This window comes from Corvus kubaryi, unplaced genomic scaffold, assembly GCF_017639235.1.
Source record: "Corvus kubaryi isolate FWS band 111438036 unplaced genomic scaffold, C.kubaryi_AGA036_p1.0 66, whole genome shotgun sequence".
In the NCBI taxonomy this organism is placed as follows: Eukaryota; Metazoa; Chordata; class Aves; order Passeriformes; family Corvidae; genus Corvus; species Corvus kubaryi.
Window position 1 is genome coordinate 15,360,083 of NW_024582054.1, and position 22,660 is coordinate 15,382,742.

The 22,660-nt window shown below is 44.3% G+C and overlaps 1 protein-coding gene across 6 annotated transcripts in view; it reads left to right on the forward strand.

Moving 5' to 3' along the window:
- ADCK1 (aarF domain containing kinase 1) overlaps positions 1-22,660 on the forward strand; it is a 77,464-nt gene that overhangs the window by 13,331 nt on the left and 41,473 nt on the right. For 4 of the 6 annotated variants that reach the window (XM_042047518.1, XM_042047514.1, XM_042047513.1 and 1 more), the window contains one exon: positions 16,772-16,975. The exons of the other annotated variants lie outside the window; for them this stretch is intronic. In XM_042047518.1, coding sequence (XP_041903452.1) covers positions 16,772-16,975 — 204 coding nt within the window. The remainder of the gene's footprint in view (positions 1-16,771; positions 16,976-22,660) is intronic. 6 annotated transcript variants of the gene reach the window in all.

Sequence of the window (22,660 nt, forward strand, 5' to 3'; positions counted from 1 at the left end):
CTTATCTGAGACTAGGAAAAATAGATAACCTAAAAGTTTCGTTTGGGGATAGTGACATATAGTTGCAATGTCAAAGTGGACTTCTGAAGTGTTTTGTTTGCTCTGTGAGTCCTTGGCAAGAACCATATTGTGGATTCTATTCCTTTTTCTAAGGTTCTTGTAGTTAGCTTGCAGTGAAACACTATCTTGAAAGACTCCAAATTAGGAATACAAATTAGATATAAAACCAGGGGTGAAGAGAATTGGTGGCATGCAGAGGATATTTAATGTATCAGGCCAGGTTGGAATTTCAGAGCAGGACTGAATATTGTAGATTTGCTCTGCTAAACCAGTGACCTTCTCACATTCTCCGCAAAGTGGATCTGATAAAAGAATGTGCTGGAAGGCAGCTCACAATTACCTGACCTGTCAAGCAAGTGTCTTCATTTAGTCAGTTAAGTCAGTGGTGAGGGAATTGCTGTGGTGGGTGGTGTCTTGCAAACACTCATCTGGACTTGTTTGCAGTGTGGGAGGCATCTTAGTGGGTTCCAGGCAAATCCTTTGAACGTATGTGGGGGCTACACTGTTTGCATACTTGAGGGAAAGGTCTCTCTGAAAGATACTGCTGTATTCTTCTATCTGGTGCCCCAGGGCCAGGCAGGACTCTGTAAGGCCTGAGGAAGCCCTGCGGACTAGGAAAAAAGGAAGCTAAGTTTCTCTTGAACTGGAGTTGTTGATGATTTAGTTCTAGGAATAAACCAAAAAGTATTGTTCGATGTCAGGTTTTAAAGCTATCCCTTGCTTTTATTTGCTAGAATGTTCAGGTGCCCTGCCTAGAAATGTGCATTTTTGTACATCTGGACGGACTCATCTGTTTGCCTTAGACACGTGCCAGTTTGTTCAGGTGGGAGTGCTTATAGTGAAGTAGCCACTTTTGAACAGAGGCAAAGGTTCAAAGATGGCTTTGGAAGAGTCAATCCACGATGGTAATCACATTCACTGCCACACTAGTTAAGCCTACTTTTGGTCCTACGGAACTGGCTTGGGGTGCCTTTATTTTTATTGGGTGTTTTGTTTACTTGTATCTTTTTTGGCTTGAGAGTTCTGTCTCAGTGGCTACAAGTTCTGCTGGCTACAAGTTCTGCTGATGGTGCACCATTCAGAGCAGCTTGCTGCTCCTTCCTCTGCAGTAGCATCATTTTGGCAGGTCTGACACCAGTAACAACTTGTTCCTGTCAGTGTACTGAGCCAATGTGACACAGAAGAGGGCCACAGCCAGCAGATAAACAAGGGTCATCTTTATAAAACCTCCACTCTGTTCTGAGCTCCACTTTAAAAAGGAATTTGTATGTGAGCTTGCACATGTATGAACCTATCCAGTATTTTATGAAATGCCTTCTGCCAAGCCTGGATCCATTTACTATGTTGCTAGTTTTGCTGAATTTAGAGGTAAATTCACTGAAAAGGTCACTACCAGAATTGCTTTTCAAAAAAACCCCATGTCTTAAAATGTCTTTACTGCCTGTGCAGTCTTTGTTTGAAAATATACTCATTTTGAGTTGCCTGTGAACTCTGTAACTGTGCAGCCTGTTTGTTATTGTATCTGAACACAAGTTGTTTTTTACAGAACTGTTGAAGGGCAGCAGGCTTTGTTTATTGTAGGACGGGTGTGTGAAGAGAAGTAGGGAAGATACTCTTTTCTCCCTCGGGCCCTTTCCTTGGCATTCACAGTCAGGCAGCACAGCTGGGCATTTCCAGAGCCTGGTAGGAGCTGTTTTATCTCTGCAATGCCCTGGCATCACCTGTTCTGTCTCTCTTTTTCCTCTCCAGGACAACTTCCCTGCTTCTATTTCTTGCAGTAAGCTGAGGTTTTGCTGTGGCAGTCTGAATTGGGAGTTATTCTGTGCCAATATACAGCGTGCTGATCCGTGACTGGGGAATGTTAAATTGGAATGATGGCTCCTGATGAGGAGATGAGATCATCTCTCTGATGGAGATTGAGAAACATCAAGGCTAATTATTAGCTGGAACTGCACTTTCCTCACTCTGAGCTGGTGCTAGTTCAGGACTGTGTGCTTGAAGACAAGAGGTGACTGCAATCTGATGCATGAGAGGGGCTCCCAAGAGCAATACAAGCTCCTGCCGCCCTGACTGGCAGGGTATATCCTCTGCAGCTTCCCTGACTTCCACTCTTCCCACAGTGGACTGAATCTGTACCAGAAGTGGTGTTTGATTCTTTTAAATCTATGTTTTGATTTTAGGGTAGCAAGTGTTCGGTAATCTGGTTAAGTACTGAGCAAAATGCATGCAGAAGCAGCTTCACGCATGCACCTCTCCTGGTGTATCCCCATCTGAATGCATGCAGCTTCCCACACTGGCCCTGCACAGCTGAGCTCTCTGTTCACTTGTACTACCATCCTGTACCAGGCCTGAATCAGCATCCTGCCTGCTCCATCTCTGTCCTTACCTCTGCCCACTGATGTCTCAGCCCAGGCTGCCACCTCCCTGGCCCCTGTGCTGTTGGCGGATTGGATGCAGGCTTACCCCACCTGGCCTCACATTTCTTGGTAAAGAAAGATTTGCCACAATCTTAATTTTCTGAGAACTGAGACCCAGGTGCTGGGAGGATACACTGCCAAACCTAGGCAGGACAGCTGCTGGCTACAGTTTCTCACACTTGTGTCAATGGCAGCCAGACCAGCAGGTTTCCCCTTCCCAGTCCCTCTCTGCAGTCAGATTCCCAGCTCTGGCACAGCTTGGTCCTCATCTGAGAAGACGAGCTCTACGTTGTGTGTGCCCTAGTTTCATTCCTGTAAATCTCACTTCAGAGACAGTCAGATGTCAGGTTCCACAACATGTTGAAATCCAATGAGCTCACGGCCCGAGGAACTCTTCCATTTACAAACAGCGTAGCAACCCACTATATTTCCTATGAGTATGGATAGAGTGAAGCCACTAATGCAGACATGAATTTTATTTGAAGGATACTAAATTTAAATAAAGTAACAATAAAGAGATCAAGCTCTGTCCTTTTGCAAAATCTTTGAAATGGTGGGATGTATGTGTAGCTAATAAAGGAAAGTTCCTTTGTAAACAGTGTTCGCTGCTTATAATTGTTGGACATATGTGTAGTAAATTAAGGAAGAAGCAATGTATTGGTAAGACCATTTACCCACATCGCATCCCAATGACAGATGCCCCTCCTTCCACCTGCATTGCTCAACAAATTTCTTCTCAAGAGGGGAAATGAATTCTCAATAGCAACATGCCTAGTAATTAACCGCACTGTAATTCTGATGTGCAATGCTGTCACCCACCATCAGATGGGAGTGGAAAAGGCACTGCATTTTGTTGATGGTGGAACATTTGTTTTCCTCATCATTTTGACACCAGAGGTAATTGCCATTCCTGAAATATTCTCTTGCTACTATTACAAAGCAACTGTTAGGGACAAACTAATTATGAAGAATCTCGTTATGACAGATTAATAGGCCAAGAGAGGGGATTTCTTTTTTTTTCTTTAAGGCAACTGAATAGTAAAATCTAACAGCTCCCATACAACTGCTAGAAACACATGCTTCTCTGTAAGCCAGCATATTTTTTCTTAGAGGTGAGGGATTTGAAAAACTAGGACTAGAGTATAGAATGGGTTTCCAAGCTTGCTTTTATTAAGTTTTCGGTTTCCCAACATTATATGCCAAAATGAGCTAGAGTCTGGGTGTTGCCATATGGAGGGGAGGTCTTCATGGTTGGTATTAGACCAGCATCTTCTATCTGGGTCATGGTTGAGCAGCATCATGAAGGCTTGAAGTGAAGAATGCTGGACTTGTGATTTTTACGGATTTTAGAACAAGACACGAAGTCATTATCTGGGCTGCTTTATTGCCTCTAAGGGTTTTCTGTGTCAGGGAGGCCAAACTAATATGCTGGTTGAGTTCCAGTGGCTGGTATGCTTGTGTCCCCCTGGAAGTTGCAGACTACCTGCTCCAAATTATTCTTATGGGGTGCTCTCTGGGAGCTGTTGCAATGTGGCTCAAACATGTCTGCTTTCCCGTAGTAGAGGGGATTGAGGCACCTTGCCTCCCTGTGACTGAACCAGTCTGTCAATGCTCAGAGGAGGAGGACTTCGAAATACCTGTACTTCTCACTGCTGTGTTTAAAAGCTCACGCAGTGTATGAGTAGTCTGGACAGCCATCCATGTAGACTTGGTAACTGTGCTTTCAAAGAGGCAGTTAGGTATGTAACTCGTGGCTGACTGGCTACTATGCGGTGCTAGTGAATGCCAGGTTCATTAAGGGGGAGCCAATTATAGGCTTCGAAATAGAAATAATGTACAATTAAAGCTCCTGAATGAGGTCTGTTCATGTTCTCAGCTTTGCCTTGATGTCTCCCTCAAGTTGTCAGGAAACTACAGGCAACTACAGATCAAAGGATCTCTGTAGTTGGGACTGAGTCCCCTCTTACTATCTCCAGCCAGGTGTTTGTCCCTGAAGCACTCTATCCAAAAAAGGAGCAAATCTTCAGAGGTAATCAATGCACAGCCCCCATTCATGCCATGATCTCCTTAATGAGAGAACAGGGAAGCTCCATTCTTTTCCAGAGACCAAATCAAGACCATGTTTATGTCATTTTCTATCTTCTCCTGCCTGCTGACATCAACTCCCAGTTTCACTGTGACTTCATTCTTCTTTATGGGATCTCTGTGTGGAGTATGTAAATGCTTTAATATTAAATATTTGAGGCTAGAAGTCATAGATAGTATTAATTTTTGATTACTAGCATGTGCTTTAATTTCTTTGCTTCATGTCCATCTTGTGTTGTGCAAATTCTTTATGGTCATTTTTTTGCCGTGCAAATATTGTCTTTGGGAACATACACAGTGATTTTACTTGGCCAGTAAGATCTGATTCTTTGGAGGATCTTTGTCAGTATTATTGTTCTGTCAGGTTTTGCACCAATACCTTTTGTCTTGAGTTCACTATTTGCCTTCTAGCCAAGGTTAGACATTAGCTATCTTCGACTAGCCTGTTGATGGAGAAATATTGAATATGTAATTTTATATAAAGATGATCTCAGTTTTATTCCCTTCACAACCCTGGTGAGCCACAGCTAAGTGCAGGGGAGGCATGTACCATATTGTTCGTTGTGATACCTGCTGCAGTAAAAGCAATTGCCTCGGGTACTGCTGGAGGTAATTCCTTCTGCTTATTGTGGGAGCAAAAGCAGTCTACTCTGGATAACATGTGGCCTCACCTGGGCTCTCCTTTTGTTCATCTCAGTTTGGTGCCATGTCAGATATTCATGTTTTACTTCATTAAATTGCTATCTCATGCTCTTTTAAAGCGGTACTCTCATAGCCAATACAGGTTCTCTCTCTTCCTTGCGTTCCTAGCAGCCATAAGGATTCAGTAGTCCAAATGCTACCTTCGCTGGCACACACACAAGCCAGTTTTTTCCAAATTCTGCTTCCACTGACACCTGCAGAAACCTTTTGTTTTCAGTGAGAAAGCATAGGAGTGGCTGCAAGGAAGGGTTGGACCTTCTAATTGCAGTTTAAGAAGTCTATTGTGTATGAGTCAGAACAGACACCTGCTCAGTCTCCCATACTGGTGGCATTGATGGGATGCTAATAGACACCAGCTGCCTTTCTTGGTGTGGAGCTGTGTGGTGTCAACTAGATGAAAAAACTGGAGTTATTTATATATTTTTTTTTTCACTGAAGTCAGCAACTCTGATGGATATCCAGAAGGGAGCAGACCTTCTGAGTAACAAAGGGACATTCCTTGTTTGTTTTTTTTTTTTTTGACACAGGCACTTTTTAAAACACAGAACTGCACTTTGCCATTGGTGATGACTTATCAGCACTGCAGCCACTCTCTGTTGGATGTGGTGCTATGACAGTCACTGCAGTTTTTTGGAATTGACAGCGTAATCCCATGGTTGTTATCTTTCCTGACTTCCTCGTCAATCCAATTTAATCACTTCTAGTTATTTCATATTTTACTGTCTCTTTCCTTTTCAGGCATCCTGTTCCTGTGGGAAGAGGTCTGTACTTTAAAGGTCAGAGCTTCTCAGATTAAAGAAGGGGGAAGGAATCCGCCTCTGTCAGTTTGGTAATGGGCTGTACTCTCTTTAGAGACACTGCAATAGAAACCCTTCTTTCTGGAGTCTGTCACCCAGCTGAATGCTGGTGTGTGTCTGCATGGCTGTAAGAGAGGGAGCTGGCTTGCTCTGCTCCCCTGGCTGTTGGAGTGACCTGCCAGGAGAGAAGTTACATATGTACAAGGAGGAGAAGCTGCTGTTGCACGATTTAATTGCCTGATGTTGACTCAGATAGGTCCTGACTGGAGGTCAGCTGTGACGTGCAGCTGGTAGGGTGGGATTCGACTGTTGGGAAGAGAAAAATGCCAGCCCAGATTCTTCAGCGTTGATGAAGTGGATGTGACGATTTCTCCCCTCCAGCTGCAACGGCTGCCTCTGTGCTTCCTAGTTTTCTGCACATCCACAGTAGGAGAGCAGACTGTGAAGCTACCCTGTCTGGACCCTCAGCTGCTAACCTAGATGAGACTTAGCTGAGCTTTCTCAATGGTGCTTGGGCCATCCATCCTCATAAAACTCACCTTTCAGTGTGCCTTTCAGTCTGTCTTCTGCATGTTGGGGCTTCCTGCAGAGTCCATGGCTTTTCCAGCTCCATTTTATTGCAGGATGGAGTGTGAGAACTAAGGGAAGAGGCTGTCAGATCTCCAGCTTCATTCCTCCTGCTAGGATTCTTCACTTAGCTTTGCAAATGTGGCCAAATCTGTATGAGCTTCTGTGACAGCTAATTCCTACTGTGGCCTTGTTTGAGTTCTTCCCCCCACCCTCCTCATGGCCCAAGACCAGCCCTCACTTCCCATGCCTACTGCCTTTCCACGGTCTTCTTACATGGAAATAGCTGTCTGGGGAGTGTTCTCCTTTCAGGTCATTTTTACTGCACAACATCATCATCTCTTGCTATTCTGTCAATAGTATGTGGTTTCTGCAGGGCGTGTGAGCAGCTCCTGTTTAGGGAACACTCCTGTGTGTAATACACAACTTGGTTGATACTGTTCCTTCCAGCAACTGAAAATATCAAATGAAACAGGACTTAGCAGGACTGATGAGAGGGTGTGAGTGCCCCCTGCCCCCCAGCTAAATACAATGATAAATAAGATGGTGTCTTTACAGTACTCGGCTTGTTTTCACTGGCATCCCATGTGGTTTGATCCAAGCTGAACTGAATTAATTTTGTTAGCCAGATTTTGAGAGATGCTGTGTCAAATTTATTATCATTTCGCCTGCCTCTGTAACTGGAGCTGCAGGCTCTGTGATCAGTGGATCAAGACATGTGCCTCATTTCATTGTGGCTTCTGTAAATGTCTCCCTGCCTTCTGCAGACATGCTGTTGAATTACTTCCTATCCTCCTTGGGTTCTCTGCAATGAAGCACAGGACAGATCTATTTGTATACCAGCTATCAGGACAACAAGGCACTGAATGCACTTTTCTGAACCTGCTGCCTTTGCAAGTACTAAATGTCTGTGTATACATGGGTCTGATCCTTCTGTCTTGGGCGAATCTGATCTGATCTTATCCTCATGTGTAACTAACCATTCATGATAATGTATGTGCCCCATGAGAGAGCCTGTGTGAAGGACCTCTTGAACAGTCACAGGGTAAAATAGCCTCAAGAGCAGAACCTTGTTCACCAGAGGTAAAGTCTGGGTGTAGGGAACTCAGCTTGACTCTCAGATTCCTGCTATAGGCACAGGAGTTCTACGGCCCAGTTATTTTAGCATGTTATTTTCCCTTTGTCTCTGACCAGCCCATCCCTGTGTTCCTTGTTTTCCTGGCTCAGGAGACTTACACAGAACAGTGCATTGTATCACAGAGGTGTCTAGAGGGGAAACAGCTGCTCTCTTCTGATTTTTATCCCGAACTGCCCAACAGCTAACTAATTGCAGCTCAGTTGCTTCTATTAGCTATTTACCTAAAATTGAGCTGGCTAATGAAAATGTTTCTAATTAATACGAGGCAGATTAAAACTCATTACAGCAAGGTCGTCAGTAATGAGAGATAATCAGAGCACAAATGACCGAGCTTGGAGAAAAATGAAGATGGAACACAAACAGGTGATCAGTGCTGGTTGTGCATGCGCCGGCCAGCAAGGGCAGGGTTCAGCAAGGTGACTGCTGGTGCTCTGCCCTGCAGTTGAGAAACACTGTATCCTCCTCTCCAGAGCATCTTGGGGAGTGACTGGCCAAAGAGGTGGACCTCAGCCTAGTGTAAAAATGTTTCTTGAACCAAGTGACATCTCACACTAGCAGTTTGTTGGAGGGGTTTTCAGCCACTGGGAGCTGGCAGAAGGGGGTTTTACCCCTCATGTGCTGACACAAAGAAGCCCGGAGGTCAACGCTGAAACCCCTCTGGAAGGTGGCACTCAGTGCCCAACACACAATGAAAACGGGGTAGAGCTCCTCACCCAAAAGGGGCTGTATCCTTCTGTCGCTGTTGAGCAGGCACACAGGTGAAGGCAAAGAAGTAAAGAGAGGGGACTCTCCGTATGTGTTCCACACAGGTTTATTCCCATGAAAAGACAGGGATGAAGAGACCAATTGGTGGGAGGGTCCAGGGATCTTAAACTGGGTACAGAATAGGTGGGGAAGGGGATCTCAGCCAATGGGATAGAGACAAGCAGGTGGGACTGACAGGAAGGGAACAATGGGAACAACACATTGGAGGGACTCAGGGAAGGATCCAATGGGGCGTCGAGGAACAAAGAACTTTCTAGAACTAATACATATTAAAGAAGGAAAATGAACATACATAACTTCATACATAAAACAAGGAGACAAAATATTCAATCAGGGGAAAACATGCAAAAGGCAAAACAAGGGAATCATGGGTTCTCACCATGACTGCAAAGTTACTTGCTAAACTTGGGTTGCTAACCACCACAGCTGGTTGTCTGAGTTCTCCTCAGGAGAAAGAGTAGCTACAGCCACCTGCACTGCTACAGTTTGTTGCTAGGCCAGCCTTTAGTCACCTATATGAACTAAGTTTTGAATAGGGGTTTTAGCTGGAAGACTTTGGAGTATGTGTGGCACAGGTGGGATGTCAGCATCTGTGAGCGCTTTTATGTAGAAATTCAGAGTCCTGATGGCTCGAGTGTGTGAGCTTATCTGTTCAGCGTAAAATGTTGGCCTAGGTTTGGAAAAGTCCCTTGTGATCTCCAGGGAAGTTTTGCACGAATCATGAAATGTGTTTGCTTTAATTTCAGCTACCTGCTGCATTGCTGATACAAGGCCACAGCACCAACACCAGACTTCAGCTGTCTGATGCAGGCCTACTGTCTACATTCCATTAGTGCAGAGTTTACTGGCCATCCTGCTAGTTGTGTGACTCCTTGTTTTCTGTGTTTGTGGAACTGAGAATCTTAAGAAGATGTCACTTTAGTCTGGGGGATCATCTCCATCCTTAATCCTTTCCAAGCTATAAAGTTCTCTTTCTCACTTCCTTTCTGTCCCACTGGCAACCAACTGTTGTGCCAGAATTTCTGAAGGATCTTACTAAGTTATACATAACTTATACAAATAACAAATTATTAGGTAGTGAGGTACATTGCACCAGGACTTATTCCAATTCCAGAGGTGTGGATCTATCCATCATTGGCAGTATGATCAGTTAGTATTGGTATAAGGAAGCATTTGAATGGGAAATAGCTAGTGTGCTTAGGAATGAGCTTTTGTAAAAGGTAAGTAGGAAAGATAATACAAAAAGCAGACAATAACTATTCCATTTAGAGTTGTGTGTCTTCCTGCAGCATCCTTGCTGACAGTCAGTTTGATTACCAGGCTGCTAATGTTAGTGAAGGCTGTAGTAGTTTATATTTACTGTATGCTTATTCTGATTAGTTGAAAGAGGAGATAACAGCCCCTTAGACAGAACTACACTGTCACTGAAACGGGTTCTACGTTTTGTACTGCTGTTTTTAAAGTACCCTATTCACATCACCAGTAGACGTATCCTCCCTAAACATCTTTTGGCATGGCCACCGATTTCAGTTTCTCACTGTGTTAAATTGAGGTGGACATCTTTTCACTTCTCTCTGGTTTGTGCTGTCCTGGGTCATCTAAAGCTCCTTCTGCGGTTTTACTAGTCCTGTGCATATGGCTCTGTCATCATCAGGGGTGGAAGAGAAACGACTATGACCAGATTCCTTTCCTGTATTCTCTGACATGTCTTTTCTTCCTACCCAACTTACTGTGTTTTGGGGATACCAACCACAGAGGTGATGATGACATCCTCTTTTCCCTCTGTAGGGAGTCCAAAGGACAGCCTGGCTCTTCCAGTCAGTCTCCTGCTGCAGGCATTTCTGGAAGAGTGTTCTTGTCCGGGATGGCTCACAGCATATATGCTTGGGATGCTCCCACCTACTGTGTGCCACACAGAAGTTTCTTCCCAGCCTCTCAAAGGCTTAATATGAAAGACCATAAGCAGCAGTTCTGTTGTTCTGTGGAAAGAAAGCAAGAGTTCATCACCAATGTCAGAACTCCTTCAAATGGCAGGTAATTCAGTGAATATGGAAGACCCTTGGAAACAGGTTGACCTCAGCAGAAGATTTAACTGGAATTTGGGAGTTGGATACACCAAATAGGTTCTTTGAAGATTTCAATAATGCACCCTGTTTGCATTTTCTCATTGTGGCCAGACAATAGGGTAATTTTTGTCTTGATGCCTTGAGCAATAGTGTTCAAAGCCCTTTAGACATTTTATTACCTGTAATGTTCTTATGAGTCTGTAAAATGGGGAATAGTGATCCTGAGTTTTGTAAAGAGGTTTGTAAAAGCACTTTTAGAGATGAAAAGCTCCATATAAAATCAGGTATCGTTGTTGTATCATAAATATCTAAAGCCTTTCTGAATTCCATTAAGCTCTTGGTTTCTTTCTCCTCTGAAAGTGAGTGCCACTGGTTAATGTTGTATTGTGCAAAATGGGATGAAAAAAAAACCAACTTAAAAACGGTTGTTGCTTTGTGGAATGTGCCATTGTTTGTGGGTTTATGAGAGTTGGAAATAGGAATGGGAGCTTTTTTTTCCCTTTCATTATTTTATCCAACTTTTCTCTCTTATGCATCAACTCTCTGTAATCTAAACAGTCTCCAAACATTTCAAATCTCTTTTTTAACAGACTCTTTTATATTACATGGTCATATTTCCCCTGTCTTTCTCTGTCCTTTTTTATTTATCTACCTCTTTTTTTGTGAGGGGATGTCCTAGAATCCAGGGTGGGGTTGTGCATTGAATTTATACAATAGCGTTTTGATATTTTAAACATTTTAATCTTTTTTATCACAGTCAAACAGCTTTTTTGGGTTTTCCTGACTCCTGCTGTGCATTGAGCATGCTGAGCAGTCCACAAAAATGTGATGCAAGTGTTGGATGGTTCCAGTTAATTGAGAACCCAGCAGTGTCTGCGGGGAGGACGAACTGCACCTCCCAATATGTGTAACCTTGCAGCCATCTATGCTGAGGGTGATCTCCTGGTGTATTGATTTTTCACCTGTCTTTGGTAGGGAGTTGGCAGGGCTTATTTTTCCACAGTGGTGAATAATATCTGTTGCATCTCATGGAATTGTTGTCACTGCACTGTTCTCTCCTTTGCCAGATCAGTAGCAGGAAAATGAAACCTTGGTGTAAGAACAGGTGTTTGTTTTTGACAGTGATGCAGGTCAATCATTTTGTAGTAGAGAGCTCCTTCTGCCTTCTGAGCGCTACCTGGACCTCTTCCCCTTTTCATCATATTTCTCAGTGTTTCCAGTGCTAGTTCATCTTCCCTGCAAGTAAAAATGAATGCAGGTCCTAAGATAGACAAGGCTTCTGCAGGATCATCTGGTCTAAAAATGCTCAGAGGAGGTTGCAAAGAAACTGTGGTGAGAACAGCACTAAATGTTGCAGCCTTGTCCTAACTGGAGAATCTCCCATTGCTGCTTTCTGTAGTGCTGGGTTTCTGAGCTGGGAATGGGATAAAATGAGTAAGTGATGTTCTTGTATCTCCAATAATTGCTGAGTTTTCCTTTCACTCTTTGTGAGGATGTTTGTTGAAAGCCACTTGAGAGCCCCAGTAAATACCTCTTTTCTAATGCCTCTTTTCTATTGGCCATTGTATTAACACACAGGATTTTAGTGGACTGGTGAAGAATAGTTTTTCCCCCCTCAAAATCACTATTGGCTTTTTATCAGTTGTATCACATTTAGCTAGATGATTTTTAGTACTCTCTGTAATTATTGTCTCAACTAATTTAGTTGATACAGAATTAAAGCTTGCAAGACTATAGTTTCCCAGATTAGTCTGGATTTTTCTTGAAAATAGGGCAACATTTTTTCCCTTTTAGTCCTCTGGAAGTTAGCAGTTTTAATATAAGATTTTCTTTTTTTATGATTATTAGCATCTCAGCTACTTCTTGAATTAATCTCTAATTTTTATGTGATTGAAGTCTTCCAGGTGTTTTCTGGAGACGGCTTTCTTGAAATACTGTCTTGGAGAGTGTATCTCCATTGTAAGCAGTGATGGGCAGGCTGTTCTCTTTGCATTCCTAATCCTCATTTCACATTTTGTCAGCTAAGAGTATGGCCTGCAGAGTTGGGTTGACTTTTTCTGAGGGATTTCCTATGAGGGGTTGCTTCCACCACTTACTTTACTGTCTTTAGTGGCCTTTCTGAGCATTTTTGCCACCAGGTCTGTCACCAGATATCAAATACTGAAGTTCTCACTGGTATATTTTAGCTTGAGCATTTATTTTCTTCTAAATTAATTCCTTTATTTTAAAGACCAGGTTAGCACCTATCAGTTTATGACATCTGCACATTTGATGTTCTGACGAGCAGTTCTTTGCCAATAATCTGTGTCAGTAAAGGCTCCTTCAAAAGCACCCAAATTACTTGAGAAGCCAGGTCTGCTTGTACATCAAGCATAATTCAAAAAACATCTCTTTGCAGCTCTGCTTGCTGAGCATGTGCTACATCCCAGAGTTGCCTCCTCTCCATGCTTGAGAGTTGTTACTTTCACAGCTTTAATAATCAGTGTTAATCCCAGTCTAACCAGGGTTTAGGTAAAGCAGAAGAGTCTGATAGCCGTGTGGGCCAATGTAGAATTTGTCCTGCTGAAGGGATTTGAGACAGAAAAAGATTCCCATGTGGACTGAGGAAAGAGCCATGTACAGAGTCAGACAGGATTTGTGATCTGAAGGGTTTTCTGACGGAAGCTTATTCTTGATATTCCTTGGTACATGAAATGCTTCCTTTCTTTTTGTAGTGTGCTCCTAGGGGTGATGCATACAAGTATGTCTGTGTAAAATTAGCTGTTGTTGCCAGCTCTTTCCTCTGATAAAAACAGTCTTGAAGAATTGCTTTTGCAACAAGGAGCAGTATCTTGAAGAAAAATTCTGAGCCATTCTGGGGATTTCCGTTTACCTTGTGTTTTCTTCAAGGTAGAACAGAAGCATGGGCCACCACTACTGGACACTGTGGTAGGAATGTGATGCTCTTATTTTGTCTATGATTAGGGGAATGTAGTCTGTCAGAGAAACAAGTGCTGCATCTGGACTGTGACCTATCTTGGGGAGATCCAAGAAAATAATAGAGATCATTAGGAAAGTTTTCTGCTAAAAAACTTGATCTGGTTGATAAGAAAAGAGTGCTTGGAAGCTGCATTCACAGTCCTGCTTCATGCTCGCTGTACTTCTGCCTCTAATGCAGACTGGAATTTTGTAAGATGTAGGGTTACAGATTTACTTCTTCTGAGACAAGTTGCTTGGTCATGTTGTCTCTCTAGAGGTGCAGGAGCTGGAATTCCCTGGTCCAGCCAGCCAGTCAGGGCATCTATCTCTTAAAAGTTTAAGCCAAGCCAGTTGTGAAAGCACTGTGGAGAATGCTGTGCATGGGGGTTTTGTTCTGTTTTGTTCCTGGAGCCCTCTGTAACCATCCTCTTTGTCTCTCTTGGCTAGGACTCCTGCATCCATGAGGCCAACCAGCTTCTCAACAGTATGGATAAATTTGTGAGGGCCAAAATTTCCTCTCAGCCTTGTGCTAGAGGAAAGAGGGGCTATTTCCACCTCTTTCTCAGCAGTAACCAATACGAAGATAAACCCTGTATGCAAGTGTGTCTACTGTCAGTTGTATTTTTAGCTACATGAGTTTTCCATCCTGTTTTTTCCATCTCCCTTGGCAATCCATGTGGTGGGGGTAATGCACTGGAGCCAGCACCTCTATCCTGAGCTGGCTGCTTGGCCTGACACCCAGCACTGCATTACAGCCCTGGGCTGCTGCTGCTCTGTCCTGAGTCATGCTGCAGCCTGGAGTCATTTGATGGGCTCCTGCTGTGCATGGGAGATCGTAGGGCCCTGTACTGGCCTGAGCTCAATGCTGGGAGCTCAGTGCTGGGTTTTCTGGGACATACCTGTATAGAGCCTTGCCCCTGTTTCCTGCCAGTGCCTTTGGCTATGGCTGCCCAACACCTTGAGGGGTGTGGCTGGCCACCACTCTCCTTCACTGCTGGCAAGGGTTTTCCTCCACAGCTGGAGGCCGTGGGTAGAGGGTGACTATTGGAGCTGCAAAAAAGCCGCTTCCCTGTAATGGACTCCTGGTGTTGTGACAAACAAACCAGCTGCTCTAGCTCCCTCTCTCCCTTTCTCTTTCATCCCATTACTCCCTCCCTGGTTTTCTTGCTGTCTCATCTTTTATCACAACTTCCTTTCCTTGTTCCCTTTTGGCCTCCTTTTGTCCTTGCGGCACACAGGGAAGGAGAGCAGGGAAAGAGCCAGGGCAGAGGCTTGTTACAGCAGGAGCTTCGAAGCTGTTGTGTAAAATGCAGGAGAATGATGTGGGAGACTTGAGGCATGCTCATGGGTGTTATTTGCTGCCTATATATGTGGGAGTGTTCTTGAGCTGGCAATATGCTGGGGGAAGCTCATTAACCCAGCACGAGTTACACTTGCCCATATGTGCCCACCTAGGAAAATGTGTGTGTGTGTGTGAGCACGTGTGCATCAAACTGTCAAGTCTCACACTGAAGGCAAGACTTGCACATTAGGCTTTCTCCTCACACTCCCCTAGGCCTATGTTTCATGCACTTGCAGCTCAGCACTCAGTCTGCCCCCGACATGTTCCCAAATGCGAGACACTCAGCCTGTCCCATGATGGGCACCACTTTGCACAGAGAGCAAAGATAGCTGCTGAATGGCATGGGTGTATGTGCTGTTCATGAATGTTTGTGGTATTGTTCCTTTTGTCACGTACTTCAAGGCTTTTGGTGGAGTCCATCACCACAGGATCTTGGGCAGATGAGGGCTGCAAACACAGGATTTGACCTTCAATGACTTCTGACACAGAAGCCAGAGGAATTAGGAGGCTTCATGTTGCTGTTGTACCAGGGATGGCAAGAAAAGCGGCATAGACTTCGGTCCAAAGGAAGGGAATTTTTTTGTTAATTTCCAAACTCATTTATATAACCTGGTTCGCTTGAATGGCATAAGGTTATTGGTCCTTTGACCATCCAGCTCTTAGAATGATTGGTTAAACCCTACAACACCCATTTCAAAATATTTCTCCAGTCAGTAACATAACAAACTGCATAACTAACTTGCAGCTGCAAGATAAAAGATTGGTTTACAAAAACCTCTCACTGTTCCCAGCCAGCATGCATGTGAAAGCAAGACTCTCACACAGATGCTGGCAGAAAGCTGGAAAACTTCCCTGTGATCAAACTTTCAGGATCCATAGCTTCATGCAGATAGGTGTCAGGCGTTTACAGGAGATGGGTGCACAGTTATTTTTTGTTATTGATTTGCTTAGATTTTATTAATGTACTAGGGTAAACTTATATAATATAAGTTCATTAAATATTATTCAATATAGCTGTGTCCTTGGTAGGAGCCTTTTCTAGTGAGAGTAATAAAGACAAAAAATCATTGTCACTGAAGGATGTGGTGGCTGTTCTATTCTTGAGGAGCAGAATGAACCTTAAGAGCTGAAATGCAGACCAGACAAGTGTTTGGCAATGGGTTTTTGATTTGGTAGTTGTGTTTTGGCCACTGTGAGCACAGCTGGCAAGTCTTCTAACACTTGGTTGCTCAAACCACTGTCACTGCAGACTTTGTTGGCAAAGACCTGGCTGGACTGGAGGGATGTAATTTCCCCTTGTGCGTGTCAGAGTGAGGTGAGGAAGATGAAGGATTGCCCACATACTGTCCTTCTCACTCCCAAATAGATGTCTGTAATTTTGATTTTTAACAGACTCTAAGTTCCTGGAAGTTTCTGGGATGGTTTCTGTGGTTTTCTTCTCATTTTAATTCACTGCACTCACACTAAGAGTCTGATATAATGGTTGTGGTTGTGATTTTGTCTTTTGACAAGGGGTTCCCAAACTATGCATCATAGTGGTGAATCACAGTGACAAACCAATGCTGCTGTATGGCCAGACTTTTTTTTCTGTGCAAGGATGAGCCAAAAACTAATGTGCTGTTACTGATCATGGTGCCTGTACAAACAAGTGTTGAAGCCCTTTATATTCTGGGGCATCTTGTGCTGGTCTGGTTCAGACCCTTTAAATCCAGACAGAGTCCTAATACTGAACTGACGCGTTAGATGATGATGCCCAGAATCAAGAAAGGAAATCCTTGGTCTGCTTAAATACTGGACAAAAAAAGACACATATGTGGACATGTGCATGTAACAGACAGCAAAAGGGCTTGAATAACGTTCTGGTCTCTTCACAGGTGCACCTGCGCTCTGCTGAGCGCCTCCGGGAGTTGTGCTGCTCCAACCGAGGCACCTTCATCAAGGTGGGACAGCACCTGGGAGCGCTGGACTACCTCCTGCCTGAGGAGTACACCCGCACCCTCAAGGTGCTGCACAGCCAGGCCCCGCAGAGCACCAGGCAGGAGATTGAGCAAGTTATCCGTGAGGATCTAGGCAAAGAGGTAGGGGCAACCGTAGCCTGTGGTGGCTTCTCAGGCCTCAGCAGGCCCTGGACAGCTAGAGGAAGGAAAACTGCTGTTTCTCAGTTATAAGAGATACCAAGGGAAGATAGCTCTTCCTTGCCTCTGGGAGAATGCCATGTGAGTTTTCCCTATCCATCAATGGGCATTATTGGCAAAGTTTTGGTAAGGAGAAGATAACAGAGGAGTAAGGGTGTGAAAGGTGCCAGATGGAAATGGCAGGACTCAGCAGAGCAGCGTACTCTATATGATAAGACTAACAGGGTTGTGGGAGGTCAGGATGGAGGGCTGTCTGCTACACTGAGGGGTGGGAGCTGGAGGTATTGATGTTCAGGACGAAGATATATTGGCAGAGCTCTGTGAGGGATGACTGCTCTCCCCTGGCTGTACTAGACCAATTCCAGCTAGCACTGACAGCCCTTTACTTTTTCGAGCCCCTAATTAACCCCCAAAGAAAATAATAGCATAAATCACTTTTGGTGCTGCAGTCAGGTAACGCAGTAGCTCAGGAGTTGGTGCCATCATTAACTCTCAGCAGCCCACAGCACTGAGATCAGTAGGTAGGTGACTGTGTTCATTAGATATGAGGGGAGTAAGCACAGTAAATTACAGAGGGTGTTCTGCTACTTTGCATCTTGCTCTTTACAAGATGTCCCCTCACACTCTAGCCCAGGTTGAGGAGAGGCATTTCAAGGATCACAACTGACAAGGGAAGAGGGAGGCAGGGCGCAACAGTGTACAATGGTGATGCTAGGGAAAGTGTGTGTGAGGGGGAGGAAGACAGAAGGCTGAAGAAGGGAAGCAGTATGTATATCTGTTGGTTCTCATATTTTGGGTTTTTGGAGCTGTTCTGGTTGTTCTGGCTTGTCTGACTGCATGGTAAGGAGGTAGGGGGGAAACACAAGGTAAGTGAAATATTTGCACCTAGAGGGTGCATTACGGGCAGATTTGGATGGGGTGAGTCTGCCTAGGTGTAGTTTAAGGGTCTACATATTGTGTGGTCAGGAATAACTGTTAATATTTCCCTACAGTTTAATGGCAGGGTTAAGGTCAGCCCCCAACCTGCAACATGCTCCCTCTGTCAGCACTCCGTCCTTGTAGCATGGCTGGTACCAGCTGTGTTTCATAGCTCAGTGGATAGATGGAGCAAGGCAGGCTGGCTGCTCCCTGCAGGCCTCTGCCTCCATGGGCTTCCATGTAGCAATCTCCCTTCCACAGGAGCTGTGGAAAGGCACCCCAAGGTTAGCCCACACTGAATTACCACACCACCCAACTCTGGCACAGTTTGTGTGGTGTCTCTTAAAGGCTGAAGTAGGTGCTCAGAGGTGGGACCTTTTCTCTCAAGTGTGTGTTTGTCTAGCTGCCACTGATAATCCCTGGTTTCTTTATGCTTCTTGGGAGCTAGATGAATGCTCCATGCCTCACTGATTCCCAGTGAAGCAGTTCAGATACAGTCTCCACAGCTGCATTACGTCATAGCATTAACTTCCTTCACATGGGCAGTGCTGGGCAATATTTAATTTTTGAGACAGAGGGAGGGCAAAAAAGGTAGAAATGGGAAGAAAGTGATGGAGAGGAAATGGTAACAAGAGAAAGACAGCAACGATAAAAGAGATAAATGAAGAGAATAACATGTATAAAAATAAAGGACTGTGTAAAACTGGGCAGTATTAAAAGCTGATGTAAATGCCTGTGTTAATAGTTACAAGGTACCAAATCAAAGTATTTAAAACCAGAAAGGATTTGAGAACCTAATGCACCAAAGCTGTCCTATCTGGAGCCTAGAGGTTTTAACAGGGTTGCTTCAGGAACAAATTTAATTCCAGTGTAGCTAGATCCTCAGTATATTTTAAATATGGTATACTTAGCTGAAATATAGGTGGCAGAGGGGCATGGTGGAGTGTCAGGGCAGAGAAGAGCGCAGAGAGGGATCCTGAAATTTTCCCTCCTGGGGCCAGCATCGCACCTGGGAACTTGCAGATGAATTCAAATAGAAGAAAAAATGACAGTGAGGGAACCTTCCCAGGGTGCCTAAGCCCAGTCCTGCTGCTCAGGAATTCAGTGGTAAGACTTCCAGTTCTCCCATCAGGCCCAAGAGCAGGGCTCTTCAGATGAATCTTAAGTGTAGGCAAGAAGTAATTACATACAGCTTGGATCACTGCAGAACAAATGGGAGAAAGAGCAACTGGAAATACAGAGATACCTAGGGAGGTATGTGACAAGCTAACAAATTAGGCAAGAGCTTGCAAAAGGGCAGGAAGATCAAAAAAAGCCAATTTCATGTATAGAAGCATTATATTTTCAGTCAATTAGAAATAGTCTACCTTCTAATGTGACCTACTCCTGTGAATCTTATCATGGGATTGGATGTTTGACAAATTTTGTGGGAAAACTGGCTTAAATTGAGACCATGCCAGTGGGACTGATGTTTGAGCAAAGACAGAGCATTTGTGATGTGGATTTATGGCAGTTCAACATGACTCTGTTGTCCCCACACAGACTTGTTTGACACCCTGCTGATGGGGGATCTCCCATTCTAGGCCAGCATCATGGCTGGGGACTGGGAGCTGCAGCATGTAGCCCTGATGTAAAGGTGAATGGCATGTGTGCTGATTTGACACAGAAGGAGAAGCATCATATATGCTGACTAGTGGGTGGTCCTGTCCAACCTGTTTTAAGTCCAGGGCCAGTTTGTGTACCTATTAGGATCACTGGGATAAAAATAATCAGTAGTGAGCAGATGCTGGCTTTCTAATCTCAGCCACAGTGGTTTGGATGAGTGATGGTGGGAGGTGATGATGCTCTCGGGTGTTACATGCAAGAGGTTGAGGTGGGCGGGGTGGGATTCGCAGGGTAACACAAGTAGTAGCAGTGGGAGAGGCTGCACAAAGAAATCTTTGCAGTAACTCCTGGAAACAATCACCAGTGAGATCACAGAGCAAGAATCTTTTGGGGAGACAGTGGAGATACCACAGGTTAGGCTTGTTCTGGGTATATTCCTTGGAGCAGTTGGGAAAAGCTGTGTTCATAAGAATGGGTGATAAGATATGAATGAAAGACTCTCTCCTACCTCTATTTTTATCTTCCTTGCTTGAACAAGGTTCTGAAAGTGAAAAGGTGTCAAGCATGGAAAATGAAGGCAAACGGAATATGTTCTTTCTCTGCAGAGCTATTAATGACACACGGAGAGAGAGCTGGTTCAGCTAAGTGCTCTCTTAACCAAGTGTATGCAGGGCAGAGCCAGGCAACTTCTGTTGAAATGTGTACACCACACATTTAGGGAGGAAGACTGATGAGGAGCTCTGGAAAATAAATCTTTCAGTGTGTGTACCTTAAAGCACAAAATCTTTGTGCTTAGAAACTAGAAAAGGTGGAAGAAATTTTGACAGCATTGGGATTAGGGGCATTTCCTCCCTCTGGTAGGTTGTTGGAAAGGACTGTCATGTGGCTGTGGGATACAGGCATATTGGGGAGGTAATGCCACTCTGTTCTGATCAAGTGCATTTCACAGCATCCCTTGTCATGTGATGGAGTGGTTGCAGAAGGACTTGGCAGCTTTTACAACCCTGGTCTTCCAAATATCCTTTGTGCCTTTCTGTTGCCTGGCTCCACTACTGTCCAGTGCATTCCCTAATACTGGTCTCACTTCTCTGCTGCCACACAATGATAAGGAGTTTAGATACTGGGTCATCTCCTTGCTTCACTGTGTACTCTTGTCTACGCCAACACACACTTTTACCTGTTTCTAGTCCCAAAGTACCTCCTCATATTGCACATTCCAGTAGGCCACAGCATAGCTCTACCCACTCAGCACCAGTTATTACTTCTGTGTACAGCAAGATGTCCCTTTTCACAGCCAATTCTCATCAGCTTCCAGCCCATCCTTACACATTGGCATTTTTTAATCAACTTATTGACCTTTTCCCTAAGACTTCTTATTCTCCCTCTTGATGTTTGTATACTCCATACTCTACCTAGGCCTTAACTCATGTTGGAGGTAATTTTCCTTGGTGGGAGACACTCCCTTCCTCCCCATCTGTCACTCTGTCCATTCAGAAATATCCCAGTTCCCGCTCCTTTCTGGCAGGTTCCTAGGGAACAGGTTCTCCAGTCATTGCTCCTGTGTCTGGTTGGATGTTGTGTGGTTGGGGATGAGGGCAAGGACAAAGTTAGCACCCCCGCAACTGAGGGCAGTGGGGTCCCAAGCAGGGTCTTTGCCATGTTGATGGGGCGCTTGTGTAGCGCGGCTTCCCAGGTGCTCTGTGTCCAGGCTGTCATTGCTTGGGGCATGACAGGCTGGTGTAAGGCATGTGACTAGCCATGGGAGTGAGTGTCTCTCCTTGTCTCTTGACTTACCTTCACATCTAACAGTTGCTGAAACTGTTGCAGAGATGAGTAGAAATGGTTGAAGCTGAGCAAATGAGGGATCCCAAGAAATCCTGACTGCAGATATCCATATCTGCATTCATGCTTATGCCATTGCTGGTGAGTTTGCTGTGCTCCAGGAAGGCTGAGACAAGACAGGCTCCCTACTGAGAACACACCAGTGATTGAAAGTTCTGCTTACAATGCTTCCTTTGTTCAAAGCTGGGAGTAAGGGCTGGGAGAGCTCAGAGGTTAAGGCTTGTCTCTGCTGAAGCCAAATCATATAAAGGGCTTAAACAGATGGAAACATAGTCATTTGGAAGGATGTCATTCTGGCTCTGCTTTGTGGAAATGCAGGTAGTGGGAAGTAGTTTTTAATTGCTTGATTACCCAGCACCTCCAAGGAGACTATCCTTTTCATCCGTAGTTAATTGCAGCTTTTACAGGTTGTTCAAGCACTATTTTGCCATTTGCAAGAAACCTCCTGCAGCCATACAGTAAAGGAGCTTGTTGATTGAGCAGGGCAGGATACATCAATGGTTTGACTGTGATTTATAAACAAAGCACATGTGGTAGAGGAACCTCCTGTGCTGTGATTTGTGAAGTAGGATGCATTTCCACAGTGATGTTTGGAGGATTCGGCCTTGGATTCCTGCTGTTGTACCTGGCAGAGCACCAGTGCTGTGCAAGTAAGAAACAGATACTCCTTGTCTGAGAAGTCACTGGCTTTGCAGCAAAACCATGGCTAAGAAGGATACTGCCTTTTTCAAATGTAAGTGGTAGAGACTAGACAATATAGAATTTTTGTCAAGTCTCTAAAGGGGAAAATGATGCCTAAAGATTTTTAGCTTTTCGTATATTTTTCATAGATTTGTAGCCTTGTAGATTACTAATGCATGGCTGTAGCTCCTAGTACTTTTCCTACCCTTTTCCCCTACATGTTAGAACAATAAGCTAACCTTCTAACACATTCCTGAAATACTGTTTAGTCTTACTTAAGAAGAGCACCACCTACAAGGACGTTTTGTTTTCCAACTGGAAACTTAGGAGACACAACAAGAAGTGGGATAGAGAAGCCTCTGGACCAATTCCAATGGGGCAGTACCCAGGGAAAAATTACCTAACCAACTGCTCTTCTAATTGGATGATATTTGATAGGTATACTAATCAACTAACCTTATAAAAAAAATCATAGAATTACTGTACCATGTGCGTTTTTCATCATATTGTGTACCTGAAGGCTTTCAAGTAAAGGTTTGCTTTTATATTATTCTAACGTTGTCTGGGAAGGTTTGTTCTATT